This window comes from Hyla sarda, chromosome 2 (genome assembly GCF_029499605.1).
Source record: "Hyla sarda isolate aHylSar1 chromosome 2, aHylSar1.hap1, whole genome shotgun sequence".
In the NCBI taxonomy this organism is placed as follows: domain Eukaryota; kingdom Metazoa; phylum Chordata; class Amphibia; order Anura; family Hylidae; genus Hyla; species Hyla sarda.
The window spans coordinates 180,717,467-180,731,119 of record NC_079190.1 but is presented as its reverse complement, the minus strand read 5'-3'; the positions used below and the strand labels follow the sequence as shown (position 1 = coordinate 180,731,119).

At 41.9% G+C, this 13,653-nt stretch overlaps 1 protein-coding gene across 5 annotated transcripts in view; it reads left to right on the top strand.

The window, feature by feature from the left end:
- LOC130355561 (cohesin subunit SA-2-like) overlaps positions 1-13,653 on the top strand; it is a 192,291-nt gene that overhangs the window by 85,536 nt on the left and 93,102 nt on the right. For all 5 annotated transcript variants that reach the window (XR_008888580.1, XM_056555846.1, XM_056555844.1 and 2 more), the window contains 3 exons: positions 2,334-2,430; positions 4,857-4,933; positions 6,215-6,286. Coding sequence is in view for 4 of the 5 variants with exons in the window: in XM_056555846.1 (XP_056411821.1) it covers positions 2,334-2,430; positions 4,857-4,933; positions 6,215-6,286 (246 nt within the window). In the remaining variant the exon portion in view is untranslated. The remainder of the gene's footprint in view (positions 1-2,333; positions 2,431-4,856; positions 4,934-6,214; positions 6,287-13,653) is intronic.

The window sequence follows — 13,653 nt, the reverse complement described above, 5'->3', positions numbered from 1 at the left end:
CACTCCTCTCTGAGGTCCATCCAGCATCCTGACAGCCCTTGCACCTCATAACATCCGTCTTACCCCCCCCCCCCCCCCAGTGTTTCACCTCAATAGTATGGAGATATTACATGAGGAGGAGGTTTGTTACAGTGTGTCACCCTAAGAGTAAGGAGATTACATGGGGAGGGGGTGTGTGACAGCGGGGCTACAATTGTATTGAAATAAAAATAAAACAATCTGGGACTCAGTCCTAGTGCATTATTGCAATATCAGCTCAGGAAGACAATAAATTAAGCAATTCACTCTTACCGAAGGCTGTTGCGCTAAGAGCAAAACACCGAAATCAGCATGTAGTTAAATGGCCATTGGTCAGCAGCCCTGGGCAGGCCTGAAAGCTTCAGGAGCTTCTGCTATACACACTGTATAAGGAGGACGGTAATAGGTAGATAATCCCAGTGATGTTGCTTCTCCAGAGTAAACAGATTTATTCCAAGATAAATAGCATAAAACAAGTAAGCCCGTTCAACGCGTTTCAGGTCCAAAGCGGACCCTTTCTCAAGATGTGCTATCTTACTTGTGTTATGCTATTTATCTTGGAATAAATCTTTTTACTCTGAAGAAGCGCCATCTCTGGGATCATTTGCCTATCACCATCCTCCTTATACAGTGGGGCATCAATGGACTGGGTCAAGGGGGTGGCACTATTAGCTTTTGCCTAGCGTGGCAAAAATCCTTGCACCAGCCCTGCATATGCGGATTTCAGTGCTAGTACCCTCCAGAACAACCCCTTATGGCATGAAGAAATGTACCCACCTCAACCAAGCATCTAAAGCAGGCATCTGTTGCAAGGACCCCAATTCTCTTACAACTTTGCAGGCCTGAAGTACAATTGGAGAAGAAATCTATACTGAATTAATAAATCCCTGGCACGAATTGTCCTATAGCACGTTTTCTCCACCTCCTACCAATGATCAGGGGTAAGACCTCCGCCCATTTTATATAGGCTTTGGCAAATGGACTAGGCCCAATTTGTTGTAGCTGTAAATTGGTCTGAGTAAGTGGCTTGGATAGGTCTGTGGAGCCTAGCAGCTATGACCTGCAAAGGTACAAAACTGTCACTGCACAGCATGTCGCAATTGCAAATAATAAAAGAAGGCAGTGCAACGGGTGGCTTACCTAGTCTGCATAGTCTCAAAAGATAAAAAAAGCTTGATCTTCACAGAATAGGTGTAACACAAATTTCACCTTATGCCTCCCCAGAAACTGGCAGTAGGCAAGGACGAAATGTGAGGTAATTTGACATTTCCCCATAGAGGGGTTCTAGGGGATATAAAAAAAAGCTAGGAAACCATTTGCACACCATGGACCATACTCCAGCCACTGTTTTGATAGGGCCAGAAGAGAGAAAGCAGCAAAGAATCTATACAAAGCTTTGCTAAGGCCTTCACATGAGCCCAAGAGAGTCCCAGCTAGAGCAGTAGCTGTGTTAGAGAGATCAATGTCAATCCACTAGTGTGCATATGCTACTTGTGAGGCAAGAAAGTAATTAACCATATGTGGAGCTGCTAGTCCACCTTGGTGCTTGGGCACCAAAAGAAGATCACATCGAAGCCAAGGATGTTTACTGCCAGTTGAATGATCTCAGTACTCTACCAAAGTGCTTGAAAAACCTTTTTGAAGGTAATGACAGAGGAGACATAAAAGAGCCCCTAGGATCTTTGGAGCTAAGCCAGTAAAGTGACCATTGGGTTCTTGGTCATCTCTCTTACCGAGACCCTTCTCCCCCGATTACTTAGTTTGATGGGGCGGCAAGCTTTAGGAAGATTCCTGGTTGTTCTTCACTACTTCCATTTAAGAACTATGGTGGCCCCTTTGCTTTGGGGAAATGTATCTTATTCTTCTCCAGATCTGTGGCTCCACACAATCTTGTGTCTGAGCTATTCATACAGTTATTCCTACATGTCTTGGTTTTGCTCTGATATACATTGTCAGCTGTGAGACCTTATATAGACAGGGGAGTGTCTTTCAAAATCATGTCCAATCACCGAATTTACCACTGGTGACTCCAATCAAGGTGTAGAAACATCTCAGAGATGATCAAGAGAAATGAGAGGCCCCCAGAGGCTTCACTTTAAGTGTTACAGCAAATGATCTGTTTTTATTTATTTTTGGTTTTTTTTCCATCTTAAATAAATTTTCACATGGAGTATTGCATGCAGTATGATGGGGGAAAAATAGATTTTTATTTTACCACAATGCTACAACTTAACAAAATGTAAAAAAAAGGGTCTGAAAACTTTCTGACTGTCTTGTACTTAGTAGGTGTAACATGGGTCATGGTTCTCCTTTAGTCTGTTGTAGATGACTGGATTGAAGCCTATCAAGAGGACAGGGATGCAGCTCTGCTTGACCTTATTAATTTCTATATTCAGTGTTCAGGATGTCAAGGTAATTGCATTAGTCGATTTTTTTTTTATTTTATTTTTTTTTTAAATGCTGATTTGATTTAAAATACTGATTTGAAGAGCCATTTAAGGATGCATATTGCTGCACTTGCAACTGAGGTGTGGAAAAATAAATAAATAAATAAATATTTGTCCCTCATGAAAATCCACTAGTCCTGGTACACAAAATAATTTCAACCAAAATAGTACATAAGTTCTTCATTAGGTTATTTATTTAGTTTTTGTACTTTAGTTTTTTTCCTCCTTATTTTAATTGCAGGACCAATTGTACAGGGTGGGTCATTTATATGGATACACCTTAATAAAATGGGAATGGTTGGTGATATTAACTTCCTGTTTGTGGCACATTAGTATATGTGGGGGGGGGGACTTTTCAATATGGGTGGTGACCATGGCGGTCATTTTGAATCCAACTTTAGTTTTTTCAATAGGAAGAGGGTCATGTGACACATCAAACTTATTGGGAATTTCACAAGAAAAACAATGATGTGCTTGGTTTTAATGTAACTTTATTCTTTCATGACTTATTTATAAGTTTCTGACCTCTTATAAAATGTGTTCAATGTGCTGCCCATTGTGTTGGATTGTCAATGCAACCCTCTTCTCCCACTCTTCACACACTGATAGCAACACCGCAGGAGAAATGCTAGTACAGGCTTCCAGTATCCATAGTTTCAGGTGCTGCACATCTCGTATCTTCACAGCATAGACAATTGCCTTCAGATGACCCCAAATAACATTTCTCCAAATGAATGATGTCATTTCAAGTAAAATTGGTGATGCAATAAACAAGCCCCCATATGGGTCTGTGGATGAAAATATAAAAAAAAAGTTTAGATTTTTAGAAGGCGAGGAGGAAAAAACGAAAATGCTAAAAATTTTAACACTGCACCAACATGGGTTTATGCGGGATTGGTCCTTTTCTATGAGGTTAGTTATAGATTTGACCAGGGTGAAGCTGTTAATCTTGTATAACTGGACTTCTTACTGAACATTTGATACTGTGCCATACAATAGGTTAGTACATACAATGAGGATTCTGGGATAAGGGGAGGATATATGTAAATAGGTTAGCCACTTGCTCAGTGATAGAAAGCAAAGGGTGGATATCAATGGACCTTAATCTGGTTGTGTGACAGTTACAACTGGGTACCACAGGGGTCAGTAATGGGTCCACTTCTTTTCAATATGTTTATTAATGACCTTGTATAGGGATTACAAAGTAGAATTTCAATGTTTGCAGATGACACCAAACTGGGTAGGGTGAACACCACAGAGGAGGATAACATAATACTACAGAGGGATCTGGGTAGGCGGGAGGCTTGGGCACAGGCATTGGAAATTAAATTTAATGTGGATAAATGTAAGCGTATGCTTGGACAGTAAAAAAAACAAATTTACAATTATGTGCTAAAAAAATTGGTAAAACTTATACCGAAAAGCACTTTGGGGTACTGGTGGACAGTAAACTCAACTGTAGTGATTATTGCCAGGCAGCTGCAGCCAAGGTTAACAAAGTCATGGGATGTATTAAGAGTGGCATAGAGGCTTGTTACAAGAACATAGTTTTGCCTCAGTATAAATCATTTGTCAGACCACATATAGAGTATTGTGTTCAATTATGGGCACATGTATATAAGAAGGACATGGCTGGACTGGACCTTTCCAGCCGTTAGCACACGTTATTTCATCCGTTATTAAACATCCGTTTTTACACAGAAAACCGACGTTTAATAACGGATGAATGCTCATAGTGTGAAAGCAGCCTTAGTGTAGAAATAATTATCTTTGTTGATTAGTGTTTTCCTTAATTTGATTTTATTTGTTTAGTGTACAGTGAATTCTCTCCAAAAGATTTACATTTATTATGCCTTATTTGAGAAGACCCCCCCCCCCCTCCACTTTTTATGTGCAATTGTAGGTGGTTGTTTAAAAGAGGTCTCTCTGTATTTATATTAAAATGAATTAAATATGTGAAGTCTTATACTGTATTTTTTAAATCAAAAGTAGAACAACAACAGTTTTATGGCCAGACTAATCCTTGTTATTTATACTTGGTATTTAATATGACTTACTCACCCTATAACCACTTGGGTGGGCAGACATGGTATTTTATGTTGTTAAACATACATACTTTGTCAAGTGGGATTGTAGTATACTATTTATATGTTTCCCCCACCTGGGACATTTGCAGATATACTATACACTAAAAGAATTCAGAGTGAAAGATCGTTTGTGAGTTCCTTGGGCTCACGTTTCAGGAATTAGATTTGTTTTACTGAACACATTGTAACTTACTATGTCCTTAGAACTTCTTCATTTCATATTTTAGGCATATGCTCAATATAATGTTACATACAGATTTGTCTTTCATATACTTGAAAGCCTTTTTTATTTTTATTTGCACAGGGGTGGTAACGGCAGAGCTGTTTCAGAATGTGAAAAACAGAAATATAATGCAGAAGCTGACAGAAGAATTTGATGAGGTGAAAAAAAAAAAAACAATCACAATTTTTTTCTTTTTTGTCTAACTTGCAGTCATCTTGGATTGGATTTTTTGTTACTTAATATCTTTCTATTGTCAATTGTGTTGGATCTAGATGATGACCTTGAGTGTAAGACCTGGGGTGGCTAATAACCCAGTAGGGAAATAAGGTGTCCATGTTGATTTGAAAACTATTCAGAATGGCTGACTGGGACAGAACCTTGATTATGAAGTTGTCCAGTACAGGATGGCTATGATGCTCCAAGAGTGAAGAAAAATCCAGTTGCCAACTCAAACAGTAAAGCCACAAATTTGTAATGGTGTGATCTAAAGGAATTATTATTTTATTGATCCTGGATAAAGAGCACTAGCTGGAGAAATGCCAAAAAGAACCAAAAACAAGAGTGGAGAGGATCAAGTAGTTAGTTTTTAACTTATCCTCTTTCTCATGAAAAAAGAGCCAGAGCAGTCTGTCAGCAAACCAACCGCCCCTCCTCCACCATTAAAAACACATGCGTGACTGGGAAAGATACAAATGTAGCCAGTGCCAACCTTATAGTTGGTACAATATATATATATATATATATATATATATATATATATATATATATATATATATATATAGCGCAAAGCACGCTAAGCTATTAGCGCAGTGTGCTTTACAAGGAGTATGGACACTGTTCTTTGACAGGTGTCCATACTCCATTTCATCATTTCCATGTCACTCTACACTATAACTGTAGAGCACCATGAATAAGGAGCAGGGACAGTAGCATCTTCCTCTATTTACTAAATGGTAAGTCAGGAATACTTATGTAGTTATTGGTTGCATGAGCATTTGGCCAGGCACACTTTCACAGGACACTAGGAGGTAGATGGGGTTAAAATTAAGTTGTGGTCAGAACTGATAGATCTAATCAATTTGTGGGATCTCCCATGAAGGAGGTCTGTCAAAGGGAGTGCCCTGCTCTCAAAACAGCCAGGTAGAGACTGCTCTGGCTAACACCCTAGCATGACCACCATAGACTTGGAAACCTTGGTACATCCGCTAAGGACAGAGAGAGTCTCAATGGGGGCTCAGCGGAGGCCACTAAAGATGGCATTAAGGAATAGGCAACAGCCACAGAAGCCCAAGGCAAAGTCCCAGAGCATTTTAAATTTTAAAGTAGGCCCTATCTGGGTAGAATGCTTCATAGATTAAAAAATAAAACTGTTCTGGAAGCACTGACTTGATTATAAAAGATTGTTTTATTATGAAGCTGACATTGTTTCATTTTCTTAGGAAACTGGCCTGCAGTTTAAGAAATTTATGGCTTATCCTTGGATTCTCACCATCACCTGGCCAGTCAATTTGGTAAGATACATTTTATGCTGCAAAATATAGAGAAAAAAAACTGTTTTTAAATAGCTAAAATGAATATAGAAATTCTACATACCTCTGTTAAAACGTTAGGTTCTTGAGACGTTAAAGAATGAGACAAAGATAAATCGCGTCACAGCTTTTTCCACCTTTTATGTGACCTTAAATGTGAGCAATTCAATTGCAAGACTAACTGAAAGCTTTGAGGGGGGAAAAAGTAAAAAAAACACCTCACCATATCCTGTTTGCATAAGTGTGCACATTCTCCTACAACTGTGGATGTGGTTGTGTTCAAAATTACCCAGTCACATTCAAACTCATTTTAAAAAAAAGTCATAACACACCTGCCATAATTAAAAGTGAATAATCACAAAATCTAGTAGGATTTTGATGACATTTTCTTAGTTGGATTTTGGAGCAACAGAGAGCTTCCAAAGCATCAGTAGGATCTCATTGTTGAAAGTTATCAGTCAGGAGAAGGGTGCATAGGCGTTTTTAAGCGTCAGATGTACCATGGAACAGAAAAGATAGTCATCAAGTGGAGAAAATATAGAACAGAGATATCAAGAACTGAAGATTTCTCCAAAATTGATGAAAAGACGAGAAAAAAATGCTTCCAAGAGGCCTACCTCAACGTTAAAGTACCTGAATGAAATTCTGTCAAGTACTGGCAGTGTGCTACATGTCACACAAATCTCTTTTTATATGAATGGAACAGAGTGGCAAGTAAGCAGCTTTTTCTTACAGAGAAAAACACCAAAGCCCGGCTGTTTGCAAAAACAAACATCAAGTCCCACAAAAACACTTGGGAAAATGTGTTATGGTCTTATGAAATCAAGATTGAACTTTTTGGCTATAATTCCAAAAGGCATTTTTGATGTAAAAACAACTCTGCACATCACCCTAAAAACACCATATGCACAGTGAGGCATGGTGGTGGCAGCATCATGCTTTGGGGCTGTTTTTTTCCCTGCTGGAATCAGGGCCTTAGTCAGGGTGAAGATGAAGAGGAAATTTACCTTTCAGCACAACAAAGACCCAAAGGAATGGCCCAGCCATAGCAAAGACCTTAATCCAATTGAACATCTGTATGTGATCTGAAGAGTGCGGTGATCTGACTGATTTGAAGTATTTTTGCAGGAAGAGTTAGCAAACATTCCAATGACAAGATTGACTCCTGCCCAAAAAGACTGCTTGCTGAAATAAAATCAAAAGGTGCTTCAACAAAGTATTACTTTAAAGGTGTGCACACTTATGCAACCAAGTTATAGTGTGTTATTTATTTTCCTTCCCTCTCAAATATTTCAGTTTGTTTTACAATTTTTACATTGATCACATTACAAGGTGAAAAAAAAGTTCTGACATGAATTATCTTTGTCTCATTCTTTGACATCACAAGAACCTGGCATTTGAACAAGGGTGTATAGACTTTTTATATCCACTGTATGTGCCAATTATGAAATACACTTATGATAATCTATGACTAGGTAAACAGTATAGTCAGTATATTAACATTCCTATATTTTTTTATCATTCTGTTTTACAATTACTTTTTATGGTGGGATGAGGTAGGACATTCAGCATTTATATAATATGTAAGTCTGTCAGTTTTCAATATACACTCATTGATGAAAAATATACCAAGAAGGTGAGAACTCAAATGAAATTTTATGTATGTGAATTTAATGCTTATTATTTGTGAGTACAATATTAGTGTGATGAACACATTTATTGGGGAAAATTAAAATTGAAAATTGTACAATTAAAAAGAGGCTCTAGTACCCTGTTTGCCTGCTTTTAGCCTGGATACAAGATAATATACAGTTGAGTATGGAGGCATACAGGCCCAATATGGCTTCCTGTGGCACAGACACTGAAGCTAGGCATGAAGACCTGCACACTCATAGGTTGCCGAAGCTAGCTTGCCATAAATGCTCTATTAGCACTAAATCTGTCGACCAGGCAGGACAAGAAATTGTTGCAGTCTGCTAAGTGCCTGAAAATGGTCCTGGCGGAGACAAGGTTGTGTAATTAAAAATGCCACCTGGGTTTGGATAGGGGACAAGGAAACTGTGGGATTTACTTGTGCTTCTGGATCAGGAACAATCGACAGCTAACCACTGCAGACTTCAAATCACCTGTGCTCGTACTGGCCGGCAGCGCTCCTAGACCGTATAGCAGATATACAGAAAAAAATATCCAGTGCGCTATATGAAGTAAATCAGGTACAATCAGGTACTCTTTATTCACGGATCAATGGACATACATAGGACATAACACCTTTTTTTTCAGATCAATGTGGATCCTTAATCATGGCATAACATACACACAAGAGAAAAAAGCTTATATAGTCTACAAACAATCATGTGTGAATGACATCACATTAGTAAAAGACACATATAAAAACTGGAGACTGGTTTCAAATATCAAAAAACCATGATTAGGGTAACCATAAATATCAAAATATATATAGGAGAATATGCAAATCAGCTCATTACATCAACTTTTCAGGCGATGTTCCCTGGTATCAGCTTAGCTCCAGTTATGGAATATAAAAAGCTAATCGGGATTAATGCCAAGCCAGAACTCTCTCTCCAGAAGGAAAGAGTACCCATCTGCAGACAACTGTTTCGGGGTACTTGCCCCTCGTCAGTACAGAGCAGGGTGAACTGGCTTGGCTGAGATGAGGGGCCTTAGACCAACTAAATATATATATATATATATATATATATACCGTATTTATCGGGGTATACCACGCACCGGCCTATAACACGCACCCTCATTTTACCAAGGATATTTGGGTAAAAAAAGTTTTTTACCCAAATATCCATGATAAAATGAGGGTGCGTGTGTGCGCGTGTATACCCCGATATACCCCCAGGAAAGGCAGGGGGAGAGAGGCCGTCGCTGCCCGCTTCCCTCCCCCTGCCTTTCCTGGGGTCTAGAGCGCTGCTGTTGGCCCTTTTCACCCCCTGGTTATCGGCGCCGCTGCCCGTTCTGTCCCCCTGACTATCGGTGCGGGCGCCGATAGCCAGGGGGAGAGAAGCGGCGCCGACAGCCAGGGGGAGAGAAGGGGCAGCGGCACCCATTGCCGGCGCCGCTGCCCCGTTGCCTCCCCCCATCCCCGGTGGCATAATTACCTGAGTCGGGTCCGCGCTGCTCCAGGCCTCCGTCGTGCATCCCCAGCGTCGTTGCTATGCATGGCACAGCGCTCTGACGTCATGCGCCGCGCCGTTCAGCGCATAGCAACGACGCCGGGGACGCACGACGGAGGCCTGAAGCAGCGCGGACCCGACTCAGGTAATTATGCCACCGGGGATGGGGGGAGGCAACGGGGCAGCGGCGCCGGCAATGGGTGCCGCTGCCCCTTCTCTCCCCCTGGCTGTCGGCGCCGCTTCTCTCTCCCTGGCTATCGGCGCCGGCACCGATAGTCAGGGGGACAGAACGGGCAGCGGCGCCGATAACCAGGGGGTGAAAAGGGCCGACAGCAGCGCTCTAGACCCCAGGAAAGGCAGGGGGAGAGAAGCGGGCAGCGACGGCCTCTGTCCCCCTGCCTTTCCTGGGGGTGTATCGGCGTATAACACGCACACAGACTTTAGGCTAAACATTTTAGCCTAAAAAGTGCGTGTTATACGCCGATAAATACGGTGTATATATATATATATATATATATATATATATATATATATATATATATGAATCAAGTAACAATAAGAGGCTATCAATAGGAGGTAAAATGAGAAATAATATAAATATGAATATAATTCAGAAAACCCATGGGAACTTTATAAATATCTATATAGGGTAAGAAGATATTATCGTATAGAAAATGCCCATATTTAATATGTGAGAATCAGATCATGCCTCTGAATCATACCATTCGGTTCCCTCATATTTAATACAAATATCCAATAGGATTCTCTATGAAATAACTTGCATTTCAGATCTCCTCCTCTAATGTTGTTGGTTACCCTCTCAATTCTCCTCATGATATCTGTCTCAGAAATGTCTGGATAGGGCGGAAACATTCAGTTGACTGTTTCTGACATCAAAAATATGTCGTCTAATGTGTGTTTTGAGGGGGTTCGAAGTACAACCCACATATTGTCAGCGACATGTACGACAGGAAGCTAGATAAATACCGTAACTGATGCAGTGTTGCAGTGAACATAATTTTTATTATAAAAACGCTTATCTGTGCTGTAAGACTCAAAATAATTTGAAACCAATATGTGGGTGCAGGTAACACACTGCCTATGTCCGCATCTCCAGGTACCTGGGTGGTATAACCAAGTTGAATTATTTTTTTATTTTTTTGCTACCATCTAAGAATAGACTTGGGGATAGTGTGGTCTCTAAAGAAGGCCCTCGTCTAGAAGCCACTCTTACATGGGTCTTATCCACACTTTGTAAAGCTGTGTCACTTTAAGGATGGGGAGGTATTTTTCCACAATTTGTTTAACCCCTTAAGGACCGAGGTCATTTTGGCCTTAAGGACCAGAGCATTTTTTTGCACATCTGACCACTGTCACTGTAAGCATTAATAACTCTGGGATGCTTTTACTTATGAATTTGATTCCGAGATTATTTTTTGTGACATATTTTACTTTATCATAGTGGTAAATTTCGTCGATACTTGCATAATTTTTTGGTGAAAAATTCCAAAATTTCATGAAAAATTTGAAAATGTTGAATTTTTCTAACTTTAAAGCTCTCTGCTTGTGAGGAAAATAGACATTCCAAATAAATTATATATTGATTCACACATACAATATGTCTACTTTATGTTTGCATCATAAAGTTGACATGTTTCACTTTTGGAAGACATCAGAGGGCTTCAAAGTTCAGCAGCAATTTTCCAATTTTTCACAAAATTTTCAAAATCGGAATTTTTCAGGGACCAGTTCAGTTTGGAAGTGGATTTGAGGGGTCTTCATATTAGAAATACCCCATAAATGACCCCATTATAAAAACTGCACCCCTCAAAGTATGCAAAATGATATTCAGAATGTTTGTAACCCTGTATGTATGTATGTATGTATGTTTGTAACCCAGAATGTAACCCTTTAGGTGTTTCACAGGAATAGCAGCAAAAAGGAGAATATTCAAAATCTCCATTTTTTACACTAACATGTTCTTGTAGACCCAGTTTTAGAATTTTTATAAGGGGTAAAAGGAGAAAATGCCCCCCAAAATGTGCAATCCAATTTCTCTTGAGTAAGGAAATACCTGATATGTGAACGTAAAGTGCTCTGTGGGTGCACTAGAGGGCTCAGAAGCGAAGGAGCGACAATGGGATTTTGGAGAGTGAATTTAGCTGAAATGGTTTTTAGGGGGCATGTCGCATTTAGGAAGTCCCTATGGTTCCATAACAGCAAAAAAAAGGGGTACAGTGAGCCTTAACACCCCACAGGTGTTTGACGTCTTTTTGTTAAATTCATATGTGTAAATGAAATTTTTTTTCTTTTCACTAAAATGCAGTTATCTCTATCGGCTCCATTGGGGGACACAGACCATGGGTGTATCTTACTGTCTCTAGGAGGTGTGACACTATGGTAATAAAAAAAAAGTCAGCTCCTCCCAGCAGGATATACCCGCCTTCAGGCTCTGAGCTAGTCAGTTTAAGCTAATGTCTGAAGGAGGTGGACAGGGGCTGGATTCTCCAGTCCAGGTCTTCTGTTTTTTATTTTACTAGTATAGGGACGTGTTAGTTTTTTTATTCCCTTTCTTTTCCGTTTTCAGGTGGGGACTCAGGAACTGCGGTTCACTGTTTCCCCATTGCGAGTAAGGGGGCACAGACATTGCGTATATGCGCTGTTAACCCCCTCTCGCCAACGGTCAGCGTCTGGGTGGTACCTCATGGGTCCGGGTCCCCCTTTTTTCTCTGCTTGCCTCGCTCGCGCATAGCAGCCAGGCGTGATGCAGGGACAACAAAGCTGACTTAAAGACTTCACTGAAGACTCATTAGGTAAGTTCTTCTGACTGAGGTAAGTACTTCCCCCTTTTTTCCATAGGTATGGACTCGCAACCTCTGGAGACCCCTGTGTTGGCCCACCTTCAGTGTATGGGGCTTGATTTTCAGGGGCTGCACTTATGCTGGGGGAGCAGCGACATGAGGGGGCATATTTTTATGTGGTATAAAGCTCTTTAATATGTGTGTGTGTGTGGTATAAAGCTCTTTAATATGTGTGTGTTGGTGCACTACTCAGTGCCTTATATGCGGCTGTCAGCCGCGACGCTGCTTCGGGTCGGGCGCTTTCAGCACCGGCTTCCTTCTTATGCTGGCGCTGTTACAAGCCGGGCGCTTCTGCGCCGGCTTACATTCACTTTCGCCGGCAGCCGCTGCCGGCGTTCTGGGCGCCCGCTCTGTTCCCCCGAGCGCATATACAGCTAGGAGGTGCGCTCGGGACAAGGAGCGGGCGCCATGACAGTTCTTCTTCGGCCGTCTGGAGCTCCGCCCACTGGGCTGGGAGCTCTCAGAGGTGCGAAGCCGCATCCTATCAGCGCAGTGGGCGAGATTTTCTGGGTAGGAGTCGGTTACTGGGTGCCTTGTTCCAGGCACGCCTCTCCCTGCTTATTGGCTGGCTTGTTCGGTCTCTCTGGCTGCACGGAGCTAGTTCTCCTCACTGCAGCTTACAGGGGACACAGATCTGGGTGAGAAAGTGCCTGTCTTCTTTTTTACCCCATTATGTCCGTACCCAGGGCTGTTCCTCCCTCTAATCAGAAACCTGGGAGTTCAGTGACTTACTATACCTGTAAGTACTGTCATAACAAGATGCCCGGCTCCGCTGAGCCGCTTGCTCTGCCTGCTTCGCTGCTCCCCCAGACCCCCTAGTGTCCCCTGATGCCCTTTCGGTCCCAGTGGGTTCAGCCGCCCCTCCGGCTTGGGTTTCTTCCCTAACCCAGTATATGGCTAACTTGACCCAAGTCTCCCGTTCGGTGACTGAGGCCTCCCGGGAAATGGTGTCCGCCTTGAAGGGGTCTTCCCGGCACAGGACCTCTGAGAGGGCCTGTTCTTCGTCTCCTCGTACTTCACTCTCTCACAAGCGTGCTAGGGGTGCCTCGTCTGACTCTTCCATTGAGTCTTCGGATAGCCGTGAGCGTTTCTCCCTATCATCTGGGCACAAACGTCGCTCTTCCAGAGGACGTACTCGGAGTCGCCGCTCTGCCACGCCTGAGCCGCGTACCCGGTCTGGATCGCCCCCCTCCAGGACTGCCTCTACTCACTCACATTCCCCTGGTGAACTAGTGAACGAGGCTTCCGAACCTGCATCTGACCCAGAGGACCGCTCGGACTCAATTGCTACGGTGAACTCATTGGTGACTGCCATAAGAGACACCTTTCATTTGGAGGACCCAGG